Source organism: Hordeum vulgare, chromosome 6H (assembly GCF_904849725.1).
Source record: "Hordeum vulgare subsp. vulgare chromosome 6H, MorexV3_pseudomolecules_assembly, whole genome shotgun sequence".
NCBI lineage: Eukaryota > Viridiplantae > Streptophyta > Magnoliopsida > Poales > Poaceae > Hordeum > Hordeum vulgare.
In genome coordinates, this window is record NC_058523.1 from 8,557,082 (window position 1) to 8,581,115 (window position 24,034).

Below are 24,034 nucleotides of genomic sequence, written 5' to 3' on the forward strand. Positions count from 1 at the left end.
CAACCTCGCCGTGCATCAGAAATGACCCGGCCAAGATCATCAGCGGGCTCATCTGGTTCCCGTTCTTCATCCTGATCTTCTTCTTCATTGTCTTCCATTGCGGTATCAGCATACTCAGGGAACATATATCGGTAGTTGTCATCATCGTTCTCTTCTTCTTCATCGTCGTCTTCCATCATAACCCCTCTTTCTCCGTGCTTGGTCCAAACATTATAGCCCGAAATAAAACCGGACCGAAGCAGGTGGCTCTGAATGACTCTTGAGGAAGTGTAATACTTCTCATTCCGACATTCAACACATGGACAAAACATATAGCCACCACCATGCTGTTCGCATCGGCTGCATCTCGAAAAGAATGAACACCTTCTCTGTAAGCGGCTATGCGTCGATCACCGTACATCCATGGATGGCTCATCTCTGCGTTATACGACAGTATATCAAATACAATCACGATCCTAAAAATTAGTACCGCACGGTCTAAACGAGGAAATATAGTTGCTAACCTTTTAGAATAAGTAGAAATAAAGAGGAAGAGGTTTAAGCGTGGCTCGGGCATCTCATATCGTAGTTGTGTTCGGTGAACTGAAGCGGCATCGCTCTAACACACATTTCAACAAACACCTCTAGTGCATAAAAAAAAGTGGAGAGCAAGCACCCACCCACAATCCTTCATCCAAGAAAAATGCAACGAAGTGGGGAGAGGGGGGCTGTGCTATATATAGGCAGAGGACTTTAGTCCCGGTTTGAGACACAAACCGGGACTAAAGGTGGCGCACATGCGGGCTGCCCACCGCGTAGCCCTTTAGTCCCGGTTTGGGACACGAACCGGGACTAAAGGTTTCTTACGGGCCGGGACTATAGCCTCGAGGGAGGCATTGAGAATTGGGGCGACGTGGCCGGGCCTTTTGTCCCGGCCCAGATGCAGGCCGGGACTAAAGGTAGTCCCGGCCAAAGGCCCGTTTTCTACTAGTGTCAGCGTCATCTTGTTCTACACCGAGTACCGGTGCCTTCTTTCCCAAAGTCTCCTATTCCCTAATGCTTTTAATTTTGCACCCCCCTCTTCGCTACTACCCTCTTCATTTTTTCATCAAGAACCAACCGATTTGATAGCAGTACATTGTTGAGCTTGCGGCTATTTGGATGAAGATGGTGCGATATATATGCATGCCATCTGCACGGTATCAGGTTGGTTTGTGGGTATGTACTCTTTTCCATACTAATTTGATGTCATTACTTGGTAAAAGTAGTACATATATCTACGCCAAGTGACTTTAGAACATCACAAATGGTATATTGAGTACCGCGGTTTGGAGGGAAATTTATACCCAGTTGGTACAAAAAACAATGCTGCATCTTTTCGCAATCCACTGCCTTGATCCACTTGGCTACTCCTAGTTGTGCAGGCTTGTAAGCAAGGTCATCATGTCCTACACCGAGTACCGGTGCCTCACAACCTTTACATTTATGCCTTTTTTAACCCAAAGTTATTTACCTCAATTAAAAGCCACCTTGTCATACTTGTTGAGCTACACTTAAAAGTGAGCGTACAATTTCCTCAGGTTTGTTGTGTGTTTCCAATTCTTTATGCACCACACTGCTCAATATTATACGCTTGAAGAGCCCACAAGAACGTGTCATCGGTACTAAACATAGGATGCACTGCTTATTTCATAAAATCACGCCGTCACGTACATAATCTGATCGACTCAACCCGTACATATTGGACTTCTCTCTAACAATGAACATTATACACATGACACCCTGTATGGAATTTTATATGACTAGTGGAACCAACAACTTGCGCTACCTTTTTTTAATATCAAAACTCACTCATCAGACCAGGTAATGCCTTTCATGCCAATGTTTTGGTCGAGCCCCAAGGCATTCCACACCGCTTGCGGCGCGTCGACAATGTTGTTGGAACAGCGTGGCTCATAGTTGTGGTCGTTGTCCCAACCATAGATTGAGTCGCACTCGTCCACCACCTTCGCATACACGGACTTGCTACTGGCGGTGACCTTGATGCGGTGCCCGCAATGGGCCATATTCTTGAACCAGCCGATGGAGAGCGCGACTACCATCTCCTCGTTACTATGGTAGGCGTTACCACACTCGGACGGACCTCCCCTGTCCTTGCCCTTCTCGAATTTGTTGAGCTTTAGGACGGCCTTGGTGGTCGCAATGACCGGCGGTGAGCAATGGTAGTGTGGGTACGTATCTCTTGCCATCCTCGCAACAGTTGGGGTCGTTGCATTTCTCGCAATTTCCCGATTTCCTGGAAGGTAGCCGCTCGCACGTCAGACGTCGAGACCCGGGCGGAGCAAGGACGCGATGTGGGAGGTGGAGAGCGCCACCAGGAGGAAGATTGCCGTGGTGGCTAGAGCTCTTGCAGATGCCATATTAGCTACTGAATACTGTTGAATTTTAATCATCTTCTACTTTTTGGTTGCTGCTGTTTGTTTGTGTTGATTGCTTGTGTTGTGTGGTTAGAGAGGTGCAGGGTCAACTTTATATATTGCTAGCACTAGTTCAGTTATCAACACAAACTTGTTACATGTTTCCACGGCAAATTGTTGACAAATTCAGGCATGGCACTTAGTTCGTAACGTATTAAATGGTCGGACATATAAATATATGGTGTGTCTCAGCATGATCCTTTGAAAAGACAGACAGTGACAGAAAGGATTAGGTCGATGATAAAAATATTGCCGCACATGTTCAAGGAACTGAATGAATTGATAACAACATTATGTTCTATTTTCATTCCACCAGATAAGTAGAGCGCACCAGCCGGCAAGACTTGTTAGCTATCATAAAACCAAAAATGAATAACAGATAAGTAGAGCGCGGTTCCGATGACCTTTTTGATGCCAGATAATATGATGTTCTTTGTATTTGTGCTAAGTTTGTGTAGTTTGTGCAAGGCTTCCCTTATCACTAAAAGTTCACGTGCATTCATGTGTTCTTCAAAATGCTACTCCCTCTGTTTTTAAATATAAGTCTTTTTATGCGGCTATATTCACTAGTCTCTCACAATACTCTAGGAAGTAAACGTAGAAGAACTTGGAGAAATTACAAAGCCTATGTGGTTTAGTATATGTTGTTATATTCAGTGGTCTATCACAACAATTTTCCATCACATTAGCAAAACTTCCCTTTTATTTTTGTTTTCTTAAGTATGATATAATGTTCGTATGCCACCAAAATAATTTCCGTAAACATGCACCCTAAAATGAAAGTGCTCTACATTGGCGAAATTATCTCGGGCAACCATACTCTTCGGACGGTTAAGCAACATTTCTGAGATAAATATGTAAACTAAATTACAAAGATATTGTCCAAAACTGACTTATGGTCCGAGGTTATCAATTCTTGGAACAAGAGACGCCATCATACTGTTCCGCCACGCCGGCATGTATCATGCCCAAGTTGAGCGCTTGTAACATTATGGAATTATGAAATCATCTTGATTGCACATTTAGTTGACTTAATGAAATATAAGCATGAACAAGCATGGATTATTAGTTCCTCATGCTTTTGCCAGATCCGTGATTAAGCAGCTCCATTTGTTGATTCTTGCTTGATATTCTCCACTTGAGTGAATTGCTATGGGAGTTAAATCTGCGTCATGAAGCACTCCCAGTCTTCCTGCGCTGCATACATGCTGTAATTTAGATGCAGCCGTTCAAGATAATGCTCCGTAGAATTAGAGTTGCTCTGTGGAAAGATGTGCTTTTTAACGATTTGTTATACTTGTTCAGCTACACTTGAAAATGAGTATACAGCTTTCTGAGGTGTCTCGTGTGTTTCCAATTCTTTATGCACCACACTACTCACTATTATAGCCTTGGAGAGCACACACAAACATCTCATTGGTGCTAAACCATAGGCTGCACTGTTTATTTGGTAAAATCATGACATCATACACAGAACCAAATCGATTTCCCACTGTATATATAGGACCTGTGTACACTGGACTTCTCTCTAACAACGAAACTTTATATACATGCAAATAGACCAATAATTCATACCAACAACATGCCCTCACCTTTGTTTCGAACACTCACTCATCAGACCAGGTGATGCCCTCCATGCCGACATTCTGGTCGAGCCCTAAGGCATTCCACACCGCCGGAGACGCGTCGACGATGTTGTTGGCACAGGGAGGCTCGTAGTTGTGATCGTCGTCACAGCCATAGACGGAGTCGCACTCGTCCACCACCTTGGCGTACACGGACTTGCCATTGACGGTGACCCTGATGCGGTGCCCACAACGGGCCATGTTCTTGAACCAACCGGTGGAGAGCGCCACGACCATCTCCTCGTCGCTGTGATAGACATTGTCACACTCGGATGGACCGCCACCGTCCTTGCCCTTCTCGAAGCTGTTGAGCGTCAAGACGGCCTTGGTGGTCGCGGTAACCGGCGGCGAGCAGCGGTACTGCGGGTATCTCTTGCCATCCTCGCAGCAGTCGGGGTCATTGCTCTTCTCACAGTTGCCCGATTTTCCTGGAAGATAGCCGCTCGCACGGCAGACGCCGAGACCCGGGCGAAGCGAGGACGCGATGTGGGAGGTGGAGAGTGCCACGAGGAGGAAGACTGCCATGGTGCCTAGAGCTCTTGCAGATGCCATCTAGCTACTGAACACTGATGTACTGTAACACTCTTCTACTTCTTGGTTGCTGCTGTTTGTTTGTGTTAATTGCTTGTTTAGTGTGGTTAGAGAGCTGCAGGGTCGACTTTATATATTGCTTCCGCTAGTTCAGGTATCAACACAAACTTGTTACACGTTCTCCACGGCAAATAGTTGATAAATTCACGCATGGCACTTAGCGCGTAACGTATCAAATGGTCAGATATATAAATATATGGTGTGTGTCAGCATGATCCTTGGGGAAGACAGACTGTGACAGGAAGGATTAGACCGACGATAAAAATACTGCAGAATATGTTTAAGGAACTGAATGAATTGATAGCAACATTCTATATCATGTATTTTAATTCCACTAGTTAAGTAGAGCGCACCAACCGGCAAGACTTATTAGCTATCGTAAAACCAAGAATCAATAACAGATAAGTAGAGCGCGGTTCCGGTGACCTTTCTTATGCCAGATGTTCGTTCTGTTCTTTGTATTTGAGCTAAGTTTGTGTAGTTTGTGCAAGACTTCCCCTATCACTAAAAATTCACGTGCATTCATGTGTTCTTCAAAATGCTACTCCCTCTGTTTCTAAATATAAGTCTTTTTAAACATTTTAGTAGGGAACCACATAAGAAGCAAAATAAGTGATCTACACTTTAAATATGTCTATATAAATCCATATGTAGTTCAATAGTTAAATCTTTATAAAGACTTATATTTAGGAAGGGAGGGAACGCATAACTAGATATCCAATTCAATTTCACACTGAAGGAAATGAAATATAAACTTGCGGAGAACATATATAACGCTACCCGTCCAAAACATGTTTTTGCCATTTTAATTTGCACGTTATAATTTCGCGGGAATTCCCATAGTGGCATAGTGTGAAGTTGGGCGTTTTGATGACCGAGCTTCATGGAGTTCTTTATTTTAGAAAATCTAAAATTTAAACTTTTCTAGTTTAAAAAATTCTGAAAACAAATATGCAACTATAGAAGGATGGAATGTATATTTGTGTAAAAATTCAGGATGAAATACCTTTAAATGCGACCTGCACAAAAAAGACAAATTTCTGGACTTTGAGAATGAATAGTATCATGTGTTAAAAAGCCTCAGATTTTCTTTTTGCACAGCCCTCCTTTCAACATATTTAGTCCTAAATATTTACACACATGTGTGTTATGCCTTCATGTATATCTGTATTTTTTCAGATTTTTTGAATTTAAAAATATAAATTTTGGGTTTTTCAAAAAACGGCTTCCATAGAAGCCGATCTCCAAAAGGAATTTTCGCATAGTATGCACCTATGTAAAATCTCATATATGTCACTTCACGTCATCACCTTTTTGGGGGCATTGTCGTGGAGCTCGGGTATTGTGGATAGGGCCTCGACGATGTGTTAGGTTTATTACTAGGATTCATGTTGTATCTTTTGACCTACTTTGTAAAAGGATCTCCTCACTACATTGTATCATTTGACGGTATACTTTAGTATGTTGCTTTATGCATAAAGTGGGATGAAAGCATGTTTTGATACTATCCATTTTACCCTTAGCGCGAGTTGGGACCGGAAATTCTTCAGTTATTGGGTTACATTGTTGACTAAAAAGGTGGGGAGATGTGTGTTTTATCGTAACAAATTACCTTTAGACCACAATTTAATAGGTTCATCCTCAGATTTCAGGTGTGGTAATATCATACTTGAAACTTTAGAATCCTATCCATTTCAGAAAAGAAACAAAAAACTTTAGAATCCTGCATATCATACTACACTGGGAAGATAGTGGAGCACATTATTCTGCTTAGACCCAAGCCAAACATCTCGAATGGTGAAGAAAAAAGCATACGCTTGGAGCTAGAACTGCAAGAGAGTATCCAAATGTTTGATTTCGTCGAGTTTGAAGTCCTCCAGCATCTTGTTAAAATCAAGGTATAACCAAGCATTTTCCACTGGCGTTTCATTCGAATGTGACTAGAATCACAATAAGATAATCTGGCAAAAATAAGTCGGGACGTCTCTGCTTCTCCATACATACAGGTAGAATTTTCCGTTGTTGGACAGCCGCAACAGGTTTACTTCCTAGAACTTATTTCTCTAGCATGACAGTATAGAATGAATAGCCCCAGTAATAAAGGGAAAACCCCTTTCGCTCCATTCGCTGAAGATGGTCCTCAATTTCACTTGGTAACATCATGAATGGCATTAGCCAAGTAGGAGACGTTGCCCGTCGTTACGCCGGCCATGCTGAAAGAAGCGATGATGCAGAACAAGTTAATGTGAGGAAATATACCACCAGCAAAATAAAGGAACACAAAGAAACTGGATCATTATCAATACCTTATTCTCCCGTTGCGTGTCATGTAGATATGGTATTCACTTGTCAAGCGGTCGACTTGTTCAGGCGTCATCCCACTGTAGCAAAACATTCCAATCTGCACAAATGTATAGAACATTTTTTACACCCGCAACCTCAATCTCCAAAAGAAACAAGGTTGAAATGATTCTCGTCCAGCTAAAGATATCAGCACCACACAAAAGGAGATCAGCATGCACTAGTATTGTTACCTACAAGGCTACAAGTTTAATGGCCGAAGTTACTGACTTTTCCCAGCTTTGAGACTAAGAGCTTGAATGCACCTTCATTTCTCAGGTTTATTATACCCAAACATAAAGCAACTAATATACTATAAATTCACACTTCTAGTTGTTTTGGAAAAAAATTAGGACCAAGAAAAGCCAAGATTAAAAGGACCTTGAGTTTTATACATAGATGATAAATATAAAATATAAAACCCACAACGCACCGGCCCCTAGCATGTTTCTAGATGGCTGTTTGGTTCTTTGACATGGCTGTGACTTGCAGGACTGTAACAGCACTAGCCCACACATCATAGAATCATTCTCCCCATCTGAGTTTGCATAAAAAGTGTGGGAGCCAAAATCTCTTAAACTTACACCAAATAGGGTACCCCAGGATGGGACCTTTGGACTGCTAGCATTCTCACAGCTATTGCGCATCGGTAAAATTTGCATGACACTAGTATCATATTCAGAAATTCCATAATGACATTATCATAGTACTATTTTACCTGATTGGTGACATGCTCCCATGATAAAGGTGAACCTAACTTTTCAAGATTCTCCCGAAGTGCCTTCCGCATTCCAATGATACGATCAGCCATACCCTAGAGACAAAACCAGAATGGTTAATAAACTACTTTCTTTACATACTCCATAGGCTTATTTAAGAGCTTTAAATGGTTTAGACAGCTAATCAACAGTTTACCTTGACCTCTCCCAACCATAAGTTCTTCAATTCTGGATCATTAAGGATAATAGAAACAACCAGCGCACCATGAACAGGTGGGTTGCTGTACATTGGTCTCGCAATCTGTTGCAATTGGCTCTTAACAGCAACTGCTTGCATCTCATCCTCGCAGAGAATACTGCAATGGCAGCAAATCAAACGGTACCAACGATCATGATATGGCTACCATTTAAACAAAACATAACAGATTTTCTTTGAGAGTCATAGACTTTGCTACAGACAATACACAGGGAGCATTCCCTGAAGTGAATCCTTTCATAGTCTTTTGTTTTATTTTAAAACGCGTCTTGAGGAATCTAACAAGCTCCGACAAGCCATGCTTATTTACTTTTTACTGGAAAGCCACACTTAATTTTACAGGATCATGCGTGTAGTTGGTTGGAACATACACTATTGCTTCATGATAAATGTTTCAAGGACAACTAGCAGTGATCAATTGGATACCTCAGGCATCCCGCTCTCTGTCCATAAAGACCCATGTTCTTTGCATATGACTGAGCACATCCAATTTGGTGTCCATCTTCAAGGAATATACGGATTGCCTTGGCATCCCTCTCTGGATCACCGCTAGCAAATCCTTGGTATGCCATGTCAAAGAATGGGAAATGGTTCTTCAACTATAGAAACACAAGAGTGAGATATGCAAGCTGTAACCTGTAGCAAACAGGAAACCAATATACAATTAACACCAATATCTGTTATCTTCTCATTCTCCTTACCTTGAACTGATAGGATATTTCTCGCCATTGTTCCTCAGTGGGATCTACTCCAGTAGGATTATGGGCACATGCATGAAGCAAAAAGAAAGAACCATTTGGAGCATTCTGCGGGTGACACAGAAAATCAGAAGAAGAAAACATAAAATTGAAGCATCGAAAGACAAATGCACACTGTCAACATGCTAGAATCACTTGGGAAATGGTGAATCTTTCTGTGTCTTAATTTCCAAAATCTAACAGGCTGAAACTATATATGTATATAAAACCGCTCAAGGTAACAAACAGGTCAGGTAACATGACAAGAAGTGATCTATAGCTACGTGGTTTTACAAATCCATACAAAGTATGATACAGGAATGAGCAACAATGCAAGATGTCATAATTAAAATGGTACTAGAGAAATGGATCACCTTGATATCATCCATCAATCCTGCAAAGTCAAGCCCTCTCGATTCCGGGTGGTAATATGAGAATGTCCTCTGCGGCACTTGAGCATCCCTCCAAATATTATGATGGCTGGAGAAGTTTCCGACATTAATGTTAGCCACGAAGGATGTAACGCAAGTGGGAAGACAGCTGCTTAAAGAATTCTGTTTGGCTACCATAGGAGCAAGCCTAAGGTAATATAAACTACTTCCTCCGTTCCATATTAACTGTCGCTCAAACGGATGTATCTACGGCTAGCTAGATACATCCGTTTGAGCGACAGTTAACATGGAATGGAGGGGGTATTTCTCATGCAGGCCACAATGGTGTTTACTTAAGATCTTTCTTTCTTTTTTTCCTTCAAATAATCTGGGAAGTGAACAAAAGAACCATTGGCGCCACAGCAGAATATGAACTCACTTGGACCACGTTGGTGTAGGTATGTAGATCTGCGAATCCGGCAGGAAACGCTTCTGGAAATCAGCGAAGAGCCGGCATGCGCCAGTTCCTGAAAGTGCCTGCACCGCTGCAATTCTTTTATCTTTGATGAACTCGGAGTCCTCACCATACGCCAGCTTTAGCGACTCTTCAATCATGTGGATACTCCCTCCCATGGGAAGGTACTCCCTGTTTTGCAAATTTAACCAAGATACGGATCATTAGTCTGGAAGCCAAAACTCATGGCAAACTGGCAGTCTCCACTCTCCAGCAGTCAAGTGTTTAACACTGATATGGTCAAGTATCAAACAAAATATACAAAACTTGTCTAGGATGAATGAACCACTCTCATGATAAAGCTGCCAAAAAGGAGCATCTGAAAAATGTGCAAGTAGATCGATCCAGAACCGGTGTCCTGCTAATAAGCTGAGGATTCCAAATGTTATCATTCCAAAATCTCATTTCGCCCAACATCTAGCATGATACTTCTCGCACAAAAGTGAATAAGGGGGGTTCTTGCAACTAACTTGTGGATCAGCAGGTGCAAATCAAGCAAGCAGCTAGGATTCCCAACATGCAGAGCTAGGCGGAAAAAACACTAGTAGCATCAACTCAAGCCCGCCGTCACCTGGCCGGTGGGGAATTTCATCGAACACTATGCGTGCAAGCAGCAGGTAGCAAGTGGGAGCGGAGGGAAGGAAAGCGGGAGAAGGGGGGGATCTGACGCACATGTTGAGGTTGCCGGCGATCCGGCGCTCCGCCTCGCGCACGCAGTCGAGCACGACGGGCCTGCCGTCGTCGTCCCGGTAGGCGCCCTGCAGTCCGAACGTCCAGCCATTTCTCAGAACCAGCCGGCATTCGTTCGGGCGCAAAAGATCCCGAAGAAAGAAAGAAGCAAGCGAAGGTGTAGGAGAGGAGGGGGGGCGGGAGAGGGAGCACGCACGACGCCGACGTTGACTTTGTCGGGGGAGGGGTCGGCGAGGAAGGCCTCGGTGACGCCGAGGATGGGGTCCTTGGGCGCCGGCTCGACGTGGCCGAGGAGCGACGCCATGGCCCGCGCCGGGAGCAGCGGCAGGGGCGTGGACGGGGCCCCGCGCCGCCGGATCGCGGAGGCCGCGCGGCGGTACAGCGCCATGGCGGATCCGGCTTGAGGGGTAGGCAGTGGGCTTCTTGGCCGGCTTGCCGGTCGCCGGAGCAGGGGAGGAGGGGAGGGGAGGGGAGGGGAAAGGTGGAAGGAAATCTGCGTGCTGGTTGCGGCGGGCCGGTGGTGGTTTCGGAGGGGAGAAGAAAAAGGCGTTCCGTTTCGCCTTCGCTGGCTTCACTCCGCTGTTTTCACTTTTACCGTTTTTGTTTTTACTACTACTTCTGTTCGGAGTCCATCGTTTTTCTTAAAAATCATAAAAGGTTTGGTCAGACGATGTGTCGAACACATCCAGTGTAAGGCGGAGCCCGAGAGTTGCCGGACGTACCGCTGTGGCTTCCGGGCCGGCGTCGACGTCTCCCGCGGGGAGGACGGGACAGAGGACTGCTTTGCCAGAGCTGGCGGGGGAGAGGCTGGAAACGACTGCGGCGAGCGCGTGGTTACGGAGCTGCGAGACGGGCGATGTTAGGGCATATTTCTTTTTATATGGTTTGGGTGATCGATGACAATGCATTTACGGACTAATCATGTGCATTAAAGCCTTTCGGATAATCTAACATATGACACACCACGATTCTTTCTTCTCTGATTTTAAAAGTGAAGATGGTTATTTTCCTGCGTTTCGTTTTTGATGCGTTTGAATGGTAGGAGAACGTACTATTAAAAGGGATCCGCTTCGTTGGATGAAAATAACATGTACACATCTTCATTTACACCCTCGTTCCTTTCCTGTGTCGATGGAGCCGCTCCTATGTTTTTCGTGCATGTGTCCTGAAGGCCTCAAGCGATAGCGCCGCTCTGGGCAAGCGATAGTACCCCTTATAAGCGGTAGTACCGTTGTTCGGTACCGTGCCTTTGGGGCTTGACTTTTCGTGTTGGGTTGCACGACAATGAAAAGGTAGTGCGAGCGATAGTCCCGCCCGCCACTACCGCTTCACTTCCGCTCCCTTCAGGACCCTATGCCCTCTCAGTGGTTATAGGGCGACAGTAGGTGCGCGGCACTACGGTTATAAGCCGTACTAACGCTGTTCTGAGCGATAGTACCGCTGTTATGGTACTGCCAAGCCTCTATTGTCCCGCTCTGCATCCGAGGACTGCTAAGTTGCATCCCCTGTAGGAGGGAGTAATCAGAATAGACTGTGTGAAAGTAAATCGAGCAATTCATCAAAGGAGGCAAAGGATTGCATGCCATAATTATCGAAGAAACTACTAGTACAAAACTTCTAATAGGAGATTTTGTTTTTAGATATGAGAGAAGGGAAGATAGCTTTGATGTCCATAACATCGCGTATTGGTCTAACATTTTTTATTTTTGGATCCTCGGTCTATGTGAGGCCTTCCATTACGCATGAATAAATGAGATCGAGAGCTTTCCTTAATAAAACTCTTCCTCGAGTTTGGTTCTGGTTTGTGAGATTTCGGACATTCGAACCGGACAACGAACGTTCAGTGCCTCCCGCCGGATGAGGACATTTAAGGAACGATTTGATGGTCTGGTCGGAGCTCGTCGACGGAAGGGAGCGGTGCACTACCACCCGACGAGATCATCTTCTTCGCAGCGGCCGATGGCGGCCGCGGTTCCTCCCCTCTCGCGGCTGTGTGCACACCGGTGGCAGGGCGGAGTTTTTTTTTTTTTTTTTTTGAGACAAGGCAAAGCGGAGATGGGCTGGGCCCAACAACCAGCCCGCCAACCAAAGTGGGCTTTCGCCCCGGCCCGACCCACGAAGCTAGCGTGGCCCATCGGCCAGCTCCGTTGCGTCCTACAAACTCCGCAACCCCCCGCTGCTGCAACGGACCGTAGCGTAGCGTAGCTTCCCTCCTCCCCTCCCTCTTCCTCCGCTCCGGGGAGCCTCGCCGTCGCCGTCGCCGTAGCCGTCGCCGGCCGACGTGAAGCAACGCCCGCGCCCCACGGGTAAGCCCCGCTCCACCCCCCGCCGAATGCATGTGGAACCCCTCCCCCGCTCGCTCGCGCCGCTCCCCCAACCCCAGAGCGCGCGCGACTGCTCGGCTCGGCTCGAGAGGCCCTACCGCACCCTAGTCGGCGGGGCCTCGCGCGGAAGCCGCGGAGGCGGAACCCCTGCGCTGTGCTCCTCTCTCTCGCTCTCCCCCGACCAGAGCGCGCGACTGCTCTGCTCGGCCTGCTCGTCGGCGCCGCGCGCGTCGCGGCGGCGGGAGTCTCGTGCTTCTCTCTCGCGGCGGCGGTAATTTCCCGCTTCCGTTGCTGACCGATTCCGATCCCCCGTCTCTTGCTGATGAACCAGGGCACGCGATGGCGGACAAAGGGGAAGAGGAGGAGGCCGGAGCGGCGGGCGCGGCGCCCACGGTGGTCGGGCTGGCGCTCGGCCGCCCCAAATCCAGCGCCCGCGTCCTCCGGTGGGCGCTCGGCAACTTCACCAGGGACGGCGCCCCTCCCGCCTTCTTCAAGCTCATCCACGTCCTCACCCCGGTCCGGGCCGTGCCAACGCCAAGTACGCGCCCCCGCTCCTTCCTCCCCGTCGCTTCCACGCGTTCGAGTTTTGCCTTCGCCGTATGCATGCATGCTCACCATCTGTTTGTGTTTATGTCTGTGCCTGTGTGTGTGTGTGGCTTACTACCTTCAGTGGGGAACCTCCTCCCGATTGACGAGGCCAGCACCATCGTCGCCGAGGGCCATCTCGAGAAACTGTGGATCGAGAAGCAGGAAATGCTGCGCCGCTGCAAGGACATATGTGATGAAAACAAGGTGGTTTGGACTAGCAAGTACTACTCCCTTTGCATTTCCGCGTTCTAGCTAGACTGAATCAGAATGAATGGATGAATCAATCAATGGATCATCGACCCCCTTCTATATATGTTGGTTGGATTTATTTGTTTGTTTATTTAATTGGCTCACGTTGACTTGCATTTCATGTTCTAGACTGAATCTGAATGTATGTATGATTCAATGGGTCGACCCCCCTTCTATGTTGGTTGGATTTGTTTGTTTGTTTGTTTAATTGACTCAGGTTGACTTGCTTTAACAAGTAGGTGTACTCCATTCCCATTTCATAGTCTATACATTGTATGAATTCATCAAACCCTTGTCTGCTGGTTGAATTTATTTGTTTACTTGCTAGGCCCAGGTCGACTTGCCTTAACAAGCATATCTCCATTTCCTATTCTAGGCTACTTGCCCTAACAAGCATATCTCAATTTCCTATTCTGGACTACTTGCCTTAACAAGCATATCTCCATTTTCCTATTCTAGATTGGCTGATGAATGCATCAACCCCTTATCTGGTGGTTGGACTAATTTCTTGACTTGCTTGGCTCAGGTTGAAGCTCAAGTACTGCTTGTTGAGGGTAAGGATCTCGCGGATACCATTTCCAGTCTTGTTTCTGAGTACCAGATACGGTTCCTCGTTGTCGGTAACGGTAACCCTTCCAGCAAGAGCCCATTCACTAGGTAGCTCCTCATACTCGTACTCATACCTGCACTGTACTAATTCCTGATGAATAATAATTAATGTGCATGCTCCTGTTGATCATTGGATCTTATAGGAGGTCCGGTGCAAGTAGGACGACCACCAAAATTTGCAAGTGTCTCCCCAGCTTTTGCACAGGATATGTTATTTCAAAGGATGGATTGTCTTCAGTTCATATTCCTGAATCAGAAAGTGGCTTGCCCTCTGGCTCTCTAGTACCAAAAGGCAACTCCGGGGGCTCCAGCACCGAAGAATCTACAGATGGAACGTCCTCAAGATCAGGTAAGGCCCCATAGGCGTCAACCTATCACGAAATATTTCTCACGTATGTTCCCTTCTTGTGCATCTTTGCAATGTATTCCTTCCCATTTCTCATTGCTACTGGAACTGTGAAACTGCAGCAAGCTTGCATGAAGACATAAGCCTATTATTGTCTTGTTTCTAGTACTCGGCTTAAAAGTATAATCTCAAATGCAAAGATAGACAAGTTGGAGTTGCTTATTTCCCCTTCTCATCATCTGAATGTTACCTGTTCCCTGTCTCATCAGATTTGGATGGCAGTTCAGGGCAGGGCCTGCCTGGTCTTCCAAACCTGCCACGCTCCACCTTGGAATCAGAGAACCTCGAAAGTAGTTCACCTGTTCGAGGTTATACTCTGAACGATTATCTCACTGGAAAGGTGCCAGTATATGCCAACAAGGACAGAGGAATTGGTTCGGACAAGGTGCCAACAAAAGAAATTTCACTGCAGGAATTAATGCTTTCAGATAACAAGGTTGGTGGTGCAATTTCTTAATTATTGACAGACTTCTAATTATATGAACGTCTTCATTGAAACTATATTTATGCGTCCAGCACATAGCTTTTGCTTTTATTTATTTTCCTAGATAATGGTTCATATATAGAAAATTCCCCAGTTTTTTATTCGCTAGCTTTGCTACAGCAATGTGTTTTCCTCCAATCTGATTGATAACGAGTTACTATGGAGTTATCACGTGCCTTATGGATCTTGAATTATTATAGATGCATTCTTAATTATTCAAATTGACTGTTGCTCTGGAAAAAGAGGTGAATGGAATATGGTATGTTTTGGGGATTGCACTCTAACTCTGCTTTGATCTGACAACCTGTCCCATTGCAGCATGATGTCAGTAGAGAGCTTGAAAAGCTGAAGCTTAAGTCTGTTGATGCATCTCTTCAGGCAAGTCAGTGGTGTGGCTGCTGTCAAAAAGGGTGAATTTACCAGTTCAGCAGAAATGTTTAAATCATCTTACCTCTGATCCTTATTTATGTGTATCAGGTGAATGAGTTAGCTGCGAGACGCGTGGAAGTGGAAGCTCAGTTAAGTCAGATCCAGGCCAGGGTGGATAATGCTACAGCATCATTCTCAGAGTTCACTTGGGAAGAGATTGATAATGCAAGGTCATGCAAGATCGGAATTGGGTCTAATGGAACGGTATACAAGGGCCATATCAATCACTTGGATGTAGCGATAAAGGTCCTTCATTCTAATGATAGCACCAGTACCAAGCATTTCAACCAAGAGGTATTATTTATTTCCTGAATTCATCTTCTTCTAGTGAACTGTTTCTTTTATTAGGCAGCACTCTGTGCGCGTGTTTGTGTGTGTTAATGGCCTTTTCATCATGACATAGTGAAGCAGCTAGCGTCCCATCTTTGACGAATTTTTATGTCAAGTCATCAAGTGACAATGTTCAAAAAAGGTTGATGCATGTGCACTCTGTTTTCTGCAGCTTGAGATTCTGAGCAGAATACGCCACCCACACTTGCTGATGCTCCTGGGAGCCTGTCCGGACAAGGGCTGCTTGGTGTATGAGTACATGGAGAATGGCAGCCTTGCGGATCGTCTGCGGTGCAGAGAGGGCACACCGCCGATCCCATGGTTTGATCGCTTCCGCATTGCCTGGGAAATTGGGACAGCCCTCGCGTTCCTGCACAGCGCAAAGCCCAGCCCAATCATCCACCGTGACCTCAAGCCTGAAAACGTCCTCCTCGACCGCAACCTGGTGAGCAAGATTGGCGACGTGGGCCTGTCAACCCTGATGCCACCCAGGGAGACCCTGTCGAACCGCACCATGTACAAGAACACCGGTCTGGCGGGCACGCTGTTTTACCTGGACCCGGAGTACCAGAGGAGCGGGCAGGTGTCGGTCAAGTCGGACACGTACGCGCTTGGCATGGTGATCCTTGAGCTGCTGACGGCAAGGACGCCGATCGGGCTACCTGAGGTGGTGGAGCAAGCAGTGGAAGACGGCCAGATCACTCATCTCCTGGATGAGAGTGCAGGGGACTGGCCCGAGAAGGAAGCGCTTGAACTTGCTCAGCTGGGCCTAGACTGTTTGGAGATGCGGAGCAAGGACCGGCCTGACCTCAAGAGCGTGGTGCTGGCGGAGCTGCTACGGCTGAAGCGTATCGCAGACGGCGTGTCGGGGGTGGCGCTGGCGCAGGTGGTGCCGGGCTCGCCAGGGACACCCAGCCACTTCATGTGCCCAATACTCAAGGTACAGTACAGTAGAGTAATGTCGCCCCAGTGTGTGTGTGTGCCATCGATAGACACTAACATGCTTGTGTTTGGTTGCAGACGCTGATGTATGACCCGTGCATCGCGTCGGACGGGTACTCGTACGAGCGCAGCGCGATGGAGATGTGGCTGCGCGACAAGGACGTGTCGCCGGTGACCAAGGCGCGGCTGCATGACAAGACGCTGCGGCCTGACCTGTGTCTCAGGAGCGCCATCATCAGCTGGTTGTCCCAGGGGGGGAGGCCTGTGATGGACTGAGCGAGGCTTATGGTGGTAAATACATACATTAGCTAGTCTGACAGAAGAAAGTGGTGCACATATCATCGGGGCTTGGTTGGGTTGGGTTGGGAGAGAATGCTGGTGGCATTTGGTACAGAGAGTGGAGCTGTTTTTGCGTGTCTGTTGTCGTGGTGTCAGCTGCTTCCGCATAACGCGAAGGAGCAATTTTTGCAACGATGGTGTTGGTTAGGTAAGTAGTGGAGATGTCCAGGAGAGGAGAGGAGAGGAGAGGAGAGGAAACCCTGAGTTGAGTTGAGTTGGTATAAAATAGAATACGGAAAATTTTGGTTGGATTTGGAAGGATGCCGAGGTTATATATATGGCATTGAAACTTGTTGGAGGATATATGGCTTTGTCGTCCTTCGTTGTTGGCCTTGTGCTGTGATGTGAAAGCCAGATTGAATGTGGATATCGTTTTGGGTGCACGTATCCGAGGTCTTCGTCGTCTCTGAGTCCTAGTCCCTCCCGGCCTGTGGGAGACCGACGCCTGCACGGGGGTAAAACCCTGGTAAACCCTATTTATAGATGCGGGCGACAGAACCCCCATAGCCTATTTATAGATGCGGGCGACAGAACTCCCATAGCCGATCCTTACAAGCAAGTTCCGATCCGCCTGATCCTGGTCGTAGCTTGCCTGCCCCAATGTCGTCCAAGCCGTCGTCGTCCGCAGGTGGTGGGGGTGATCATGGGGGACCGGTGAGGTCCCTACCCACCCGAAGCCACCACGCGAGCGTGCCATGGTAACGTCTAGGGCTGGGAGGACACACGATCACAGGATGCGCCAGGGAGAGGATGAGGATAGCAATTGGGATGCTCCGAGGTCTGGAGGCGGACTGTCGGCGCCTAATGAAGCACAGATCGGGGGTGAAGTGGTCATGGATGATGTGGCCTTCGTCGCCGTGGATTTTGAGGAAGATGAGGAAGAAGTAGAGGAATCAGAAAGATGGAATCTACTGGGTCTATACCGAGCGCAGAAGTACCCAAGCGTAAAGACACTGTCCAACCACTTCGAAAAGATTTGGCAGCTAAGAACAGGTGTGGAATTCAAACCAATGGAGAGTAATCACTTCGTGATCAAGCTCTTTTCAGAAGGAGACTTTAACTTTGTGGGTAGGGGAGGGCCATGGATATATGATGCCAATGCCCTGCTGGTAGCCCCGTTTGATGGCGACGCGAGACCATCGGAATCAATCCTCGATTCCGTACCAGTATGGGTGCGGGTGTTCGATGTCCCATGGAAGAGACAAACAAGGGTGTATGGAAGAGCTATAGGAGGGACCCTGGGCGAAGTAATGGAGGTGGATGCACCAGAATCAGGCCATGCAATGAATGAATTCTTGCGGATCAGAGTGAAACTCCCCTATAACAGGAGGTTGCAAAAGGAGGTAATACTGGAGTATAAGGTGCAAGGGACTGTCAAACGAAGTATCTTCCAGTTAAAGTATGAACGTGTTCCACACTTCTGTTTTCATTGCGGCTTCATGGGACATGATAAACTAGCTTGTGAAAAGAAGCTCCTGGGTCTCCCCTCGAAGGCCTATGATTCCACACTCCGATGCTCCCCTTATACAAAATTTGAGCTTAGGACAGCATACACCCCCCTCGCCGGGACAGCCACGTGCTCGAAGAGGAATGAGTTTCTCGTTTGGTAGTGCTGGATCGGCTACTAACGTCGAACATCTCGGTTCTAGTGGAAGTAGTAAGCTTAATGAGGAAGCTGGGATTCCGCAGAGAGTTGATGCTCACGATAACTTTGAACAAGGGGAAACGCCTTGTTCAGATGCTGCTAATCAGACTTTGGCTAAGGAGGTGGATAACATGAAATTACACCTTGAGAGGGAGAAACCTGAATGCAGTAAGAAGAAGCAGATGGATGTAAGCTTCAAAGCCAAAGCTCCAGTTACAGGTGGCATAGAAGGGAGCAAGCACAGGAAGAAGAAGAGCAGGGTTACAAAAAAGGTGCCGGGGGGAAGGAGACCGGGCAACCTAGTGATTCGTGATGAACCTCTCAGTTCGGAAGATATGATACCGGCTATACGTGGCTTGAGCTCTCTCGGTTCGTATGGAACCGCATCTGTATCGTTGGACGGTCATGACTCTGTTCTGGGCAAACACCAGGTCGATGGGATGCTTGGGCTCGACCTAGTGGCAGATGTTACCAACGCCATGGTGCCCTTCGTTGCTGCTGTGCCGGGGGGAATACAGAAGAAAGGGAAATTGGACAAACATCAATTGGAGGAACAATGTAGCCCTAGGAACAGGGCTCAGGTGGACAACAAAACGGTGAGTGAGGTGGATATGGAGGCAACCGGCCATGGGGCTGCCGGTGAACTGACGGGGCCATGCGTGGTGCCCCGTCAGGAGCAATGAATTGCCTAACGTGGAACTGTCGGGGTGTTGCCAACAAACAGACAGTTCGTGAACTGGCGGGCCTTGCCCAAAAAGTAAAGGCCGGTTGGTGTTTTGTGTGAAACTAGACAAAAAGCAACAAAAGTCCATCGTCTCTGTGGTAGATTGGGTCTGTGGGGTTTTGCTGGAACTGACAGTGAGGGGCTTAGCGGGGGTCTAGCCATGTTCTGGTGTGAAAAACTATGTGTTGATGTTAAAGAAGTAAACGAAAGATACATTGATGTGTATATTCGGTCGTCCTTGTCGGATCCGGAGTGGAGACTCACATGTGTGTATGGGGAGCCCAGGGTGGAAAACAGACACCGTATGTGGTCCACGATGCAGACACTGAAAGTGCAATCTGATCTCCCATGGTGTGTTATGGGCGATTTTAATGAAGCAATGTGGTCCTTTGAACATTTGTCAGTGTCACCTCGCGGAGATCAACAAATGCTTGCCTTTAGAGACACATTAGAAGTATGTGGACTTCAGGATTTGATGTTCTCGGGATTGCCCTTTACATATGGTAACAAACGCGAGGGGAGACGGAATGTAAAGGTCCGATTGGACAGGGTGGTCGCAGACAGTGCTTGGCGTGATATGTTTTCTGATGCGGCGGTATCGCATATGATAAGTGCTTGCTCTGACCACCTACCTGTCATTTTATGCTGCGAAAAAGAGCCTGATAAAACTCGGAGACCTTCCCATAAGCAGTATGAGATTGATTGGGAACGCGAGCCTAGTTTACAAGAGAGAATTGAATCGGGCTGGGCAGAAGCAGGAAGGATGGTGCACCTTGGGGAAGTACGACAAGGGCTGAACCAACTTATGACCAAGCTATAGGTCTGGAGTAAGGAAAAATTTAGCCATGTCACTCAGGAGCTGGAAAAAAGTAGGTCACGACTGGAGGAACTCCTTAACATGAATGCAGATAGGAATGAGATTCGGAAGGTAACGGACCATATGAATGAGCTCTTATACAGGGAGGAACTCCTCTGGTTGCAGCGATCTCGGGTGGATTGGCTGAGGGTTGGTGATCAGAACACTAAATTCTTTCATCGCAAAGTAGTCTGGCGTGCACGCAAGAACCGAGTTAAAAGCCTAGTGGATGCTCAAGGGGTAGCCCATAGTGATCCGAAGGTTATGAGTAACATGGTTAACTCTTATTTCCAGGAGCTATTTAAAGTTGAGGAAAACCTGATAAGGGAACCCCTGGTAAACCTCTTTGAACCCAAAGTGTCCCAAGAAATGAATAACTGCTTGTGCAAGGAGTTCACGGATCAGGAAATATCGGATAACTTGTTCCAAATAGGACCCCTCAAAGCCCCGAGAAAGGATGGTTTTCCGGCGAGATTTTTTCAGAAAAATTGGGCAGTTATGAAGGTTGATATTATTGCTGCGGTGAAGAGCTTCTTCAGTACAGGGGTGATGCCCCAGGACGTCAATGAGACGATCATTGTGTTAATTCCTAAGGTATCTAACCCTAATCGGCTTGTGGATTTCCGGCCCATCAGCTTATGTAACGTGATATAGGATTGTGGCTAAGTGTCTGGTCAATCGGCTGCGTCCTATACTGGATGAGATCATCTCGCCTGCTCAGAGCGCCTTCGTCCCAGGTAGGATGATCACCGACAATGCTCTATTGGCCTTCGAGTGTTTATATTTTATGCACCAAGACAAAAACCCAGATAATAGCTTCTGTGCTTATAAGCTCGACTTATCCAAGGCATATGATCGTGTCGACTAGTGTTTCTTGAGGCAAGCAATGGAAAAGTTGGGATTCTCTAATCAATGGATACAGTGGATAATGGCTTGTGTTACCTCGGTAAAATATTCCGTCAAGTTCAGTGGTGCTATCTTGGACTCGTTTACACCATCACGGGGGCTACACCAAGGTGATCCTTTATCCCCATTTCTCTTCCTGTTTGTTGTTGATGGTCTATCTGCTCTACTCAGGCAAGGGGTAGCTTCCAATAATATTGCCCCAGTTAAAGTTTGTCGAAGGGCTCCTGGAGTGTCCCACCTTTTGTTTGCCGATGATACTCTGCTCTTCTTTAAGGCGAATCAAGAGAAAGCTATGTGTGTAAAAGGTGTAATCCAGAGCTATGCACTAGCTACCGGGCAGCTTATCAACACCCAAAAGTGTTCCATCCAGTTTAGTGATGCATGCCCAGAAGAGATTCAACTCCAAGTGCGCCAGATCCTTGATGTTCAAAAATAAGAGTTTGAAGGGAAATACTTTGGGCTGCCAACACCTGATGGTAGGATGAACCTGGGCAAGTTTCAAAAATTACAAGAAAGTCTCACAAAGCGTATATTGGAATGGGGCAACACTCTTTCTCAAGCTGGGAAAAAGACTATGATTAAGTTTGTTGCCCAGGGGATTCCCACATACATAATGGGGGTGTTCAAACTGCCTGCCTCTGTATGCGAGGACCTCTCTCGCCTAGTCCGAAACTTTTGGTGGGGAGCCAAAAATGGCAAGAGAAAAACACACTGGAAAGCTTGGGAAAAAGTCTGTGAACCAAAGAGTAGAGGGGGACTTGGATTTCGAGATTTCCGGCTGTTCAATCAAGCACTTTTGGCGAGGCAAGCATGGAGGCTTCTAACCAGACCAGATTCCTTATTGCACACGTAATCAAGGCAAAATATTACCACAACACTAGTGGAAAACGGGCCTTTGGCCGGGACCATTTAGTCCCGGCCTGCCTCTGGGCCGGGACTAAAGGCCCGGCCACGTCGCCCCAATTCTCAATGCCTCCCTCGAGGCTTTAGTCCCGGTCCGTGTCCCAAACCGGGACTAAAGGGCTAAGCGGCGGGCAGTGGTGGTGGCAACCGTTCGTATCCCCCTTTAGTCCCGGTTGGTGGCTCAACCCGGGACTAAAGGACTAACACGTGGCCTGCCGTAGTGGTGGCGACGGTTGGTATACCTCTTTAGTCCCGGTTGGTGGCTCAACCCAGGACTAAAGACCCAAACGGTTTGCATCCCGCGTCGTTTCGGGCGATGAAAAGCACGAACCGAAGCGTAGAGTCGCCATTTCTCTGTTTCTTCTTCTCTCTCGCTCTCCCTCTCTGTTCTTCTCCTCTCTTCTTCCCTTCTCTTCTTCCACCATGCCAACTAGCTTTCATGAGGTGCTCGCACATGGCACGACCAAGCTCCATGTCGTGTACACGAACCTGAGCAGGGAGGTGCCGTTTTATTTCAACAGTTGAAGGAACGATGGTTTGACGACGCAATGGAGCATGAGAAGTTCTTGGGGCTTGATCTGGAGTACACGGCCGATCAACGCGGTGTTGCCGTCATCCAACTATGCTTCGCACGCCATGTCTTGATCTTCCAATGGGCGAGGTAAGTTTTGAGGCTTTCTTTGATCCAAGATAATGACATTGTAAGTTTATTTGTTTCAATCATAGTTGGTTCCCTTCAAATAGTTGTAGTGAAACAATTTTGATTAGTTGAAGGGGAGCACAATCTAATTGGAATAGTGTTCCATAATCTGAAAAATCGTATTAGAATCAACTAGTGTTTAATATGTTCCATTGGGATCATAGTTGGTTCCCTTCAAATAGTTGTAGTGAAACAATTTTGATTAGTTGAAGAGGAGCACAATCTAATTGGAATAGTGTTCCATAATCTGAAAAATCGTATTAGAATCAACTAGTGTTTAATATGTTCCATTGGAATCATAGTTGGTTCCCTTCAAATAGTTGTAGTGAAACAATTTTGATTAGTTGAAGGGGAACACAATCTGATTGGAATAGTGTTCCATAATCTGAAAAATCGTATTAGAATCAACTAGTGTTTAATATGTTCCATTGGAATCATAGTTGGTTCGCTTCAAATAGTTGTAGTGAAACAATTTTGATTAGTTGAAGGGAACACAATCTGATTGGAATAGTGTTCCACAATCTGAAAAATTTGATTGGTTCAATATGTTCCATTGAAATCATAGTTGTAGTGATACAATTTTATGCGGTGTTCTTTGATCCAAGGTTATGAAAATTGAATATAGCTAATGATCTCTCTAGGTTCCATTGGATAGCAATATGATATGTCATAGTCATGAAAATTGCATATAGCTAGTGATCTCTCTAGGTTCCATTGGATAGCTATAGTGATCTGTCTAGGTTCCATTGCATATGTTCTATTTGAATCCTAAAGATAATTTTCTCTTTAGTTGTAGTGAAACATGTTTCCTTATTGCAGCAGTATGTAACATTTGTTCCATTTTAATTTGTTTCTGTTGCAGGAGTGACAAGCATTGTCCAGAACTCATGGACTTCCTTCACAGCGGCATCACTATTGCTTCCGTTGACATAAGGAACGACAAGCTGAAGATGAGGCACAGCTTCGGTATTGAGATACCAGCTGGTTGCCTCGTTGATCTCCAAACGATATTCAGGCTTCGACATGACAGGACTTCGATGGCTCATATGGCAGTTGCCTTGATCGACGATTCATATGTTGATATGAAGACCAGTTTCCCAAAGTCTCAGCACAAAATTTGATAGAAGGGCCCACTTGATGATATCAACATTGAGTATGCAGCAAAAGATGCATACGTTTCATACGAGTTGTACCGCAAGATTCGAGTCGTCCACTATGGCGAGCGTCACCTCGAGGAAGGTGGACATTCTGATTCAGATGATTCAGACGAGTAGTGTTCTGAACGTCGAACACTTGTATAT

At 46.6% G+C, this 24,034-nt stretch overlaps 2 protein-coding genes and 1 pseudogene across 2 annotated transcripts; 1 reads left to right on the forward strand and 2 right to left on the reverse strand.

Moving 5' to 3' along the window:
• LOC123404869 overlaps nt 1–4,606 on the reverse strand; it is a 30,010-nt pseudogene extending 25,404 nt beyond the window's left edge.
• A 1,921-nt stretch (nt 4,607–6,527) lies between these two features.
• On the reverse strand, nt 6,528–10,877 carry LOC123401852 (aspartate aminotransferase, mitochondrial-like). Its single transcript, XM_045095709.1, has 10 exons — nt 10,496–10,877; nt 10,282–10,367; nt 9,535–9,741; nt 9,099–9,204; nt 8,689–8,793; nt 8,414–8,586; nt 7,928–8,087; nt 7,731–7,826; nt 6,979–7,073; nt 6,528–6,885 (listed from the first exon to the last, which is right to left on the reverse strand). The coding sequence occupies exons 1-10, from the start codon at nt 10,685–10,687 to the stop codon at nt 6,819–6,821; spliced, it is 1,287 nt and encodes a 428-aa protein (XP_044951644.1). The 5' UTR covers nt 10,688–10,877; the 3' UTR covers nt 6,528–6,818.
• A 1,947-nt stretch (nt 10,878–12,824) lies between these two features.
• LOC123402035 (putative U-box domain-containing protein 53) lies at nt 12,825–17,302 on the forward strand. Its single transcript, XM_045095893.1, has 9 exons — nt 12,825–13,161; nt 13,294–13,415; nt 13,987–14,117; nt 14,213–14,418; nt 14,685–14,911; nt 15,278–15,337; nt 15,437–15,682; nt 15,891–16,658; nt 16,739–17,302. The coding sequence occupies exons 1-9, from the start codon at nt 12,963–12,965 to the stop codon at nt 16,934–16,936; spliced, it is 2,157 nt and encodes a 718-aa protein (XP_044951828.1). The 5' UTR covers nt 12,825–12,962; the 3' UTR covers nt 16,937–17,302.
• The last annotated feature ends 6,732 nt before the right edge of the window (nt 17,303–24,034 follow it).

Coding starts and splice junctions, on each gene's coding strand:
- LOC123401852 (XM_045095709.1), bottom strand. CDS start 10,687: ATGGCGCTGTACCGCCGCGCGGCCTCCGCGATCCGGCGGCGCGGGGCC. Junction 9,205..9,534: donor CCTACACCAACGTGGTCCAA/GTGAGTTCATAT, acceptor AAACTTCTCCAG/CCATCATAATATTTGGAGGG. Junction 7,827..7,927: donor TATGGTTGGGAGAGGTCAAG/GTAAACTGTTGA, acceptor TTTTGTCTCTAG/GGTATGGCTGATCGTATCAT.
- LOC123402035 (XM_045095893.1), top strand. CDS start 12,963: ATGGCGGACAAAGGGGAAGAGGAGGAGGCCGGAGCGGCGGGCGCGGCG. Junction 14,419..14,684: donor TGGAACGTCCTCAAGATCAG/GTAAGGCCCCAT, acceptor CTGTCTCATCAG/ATTTGGATGGCAGTTCAGGG. Junction 16,659..16,738: donor TCATGTGCCCAATACTCAAG/GTACAGTACAGT, acceptor GTTTGGTTGCAG/ACGCTGATGTATGACCCGTG.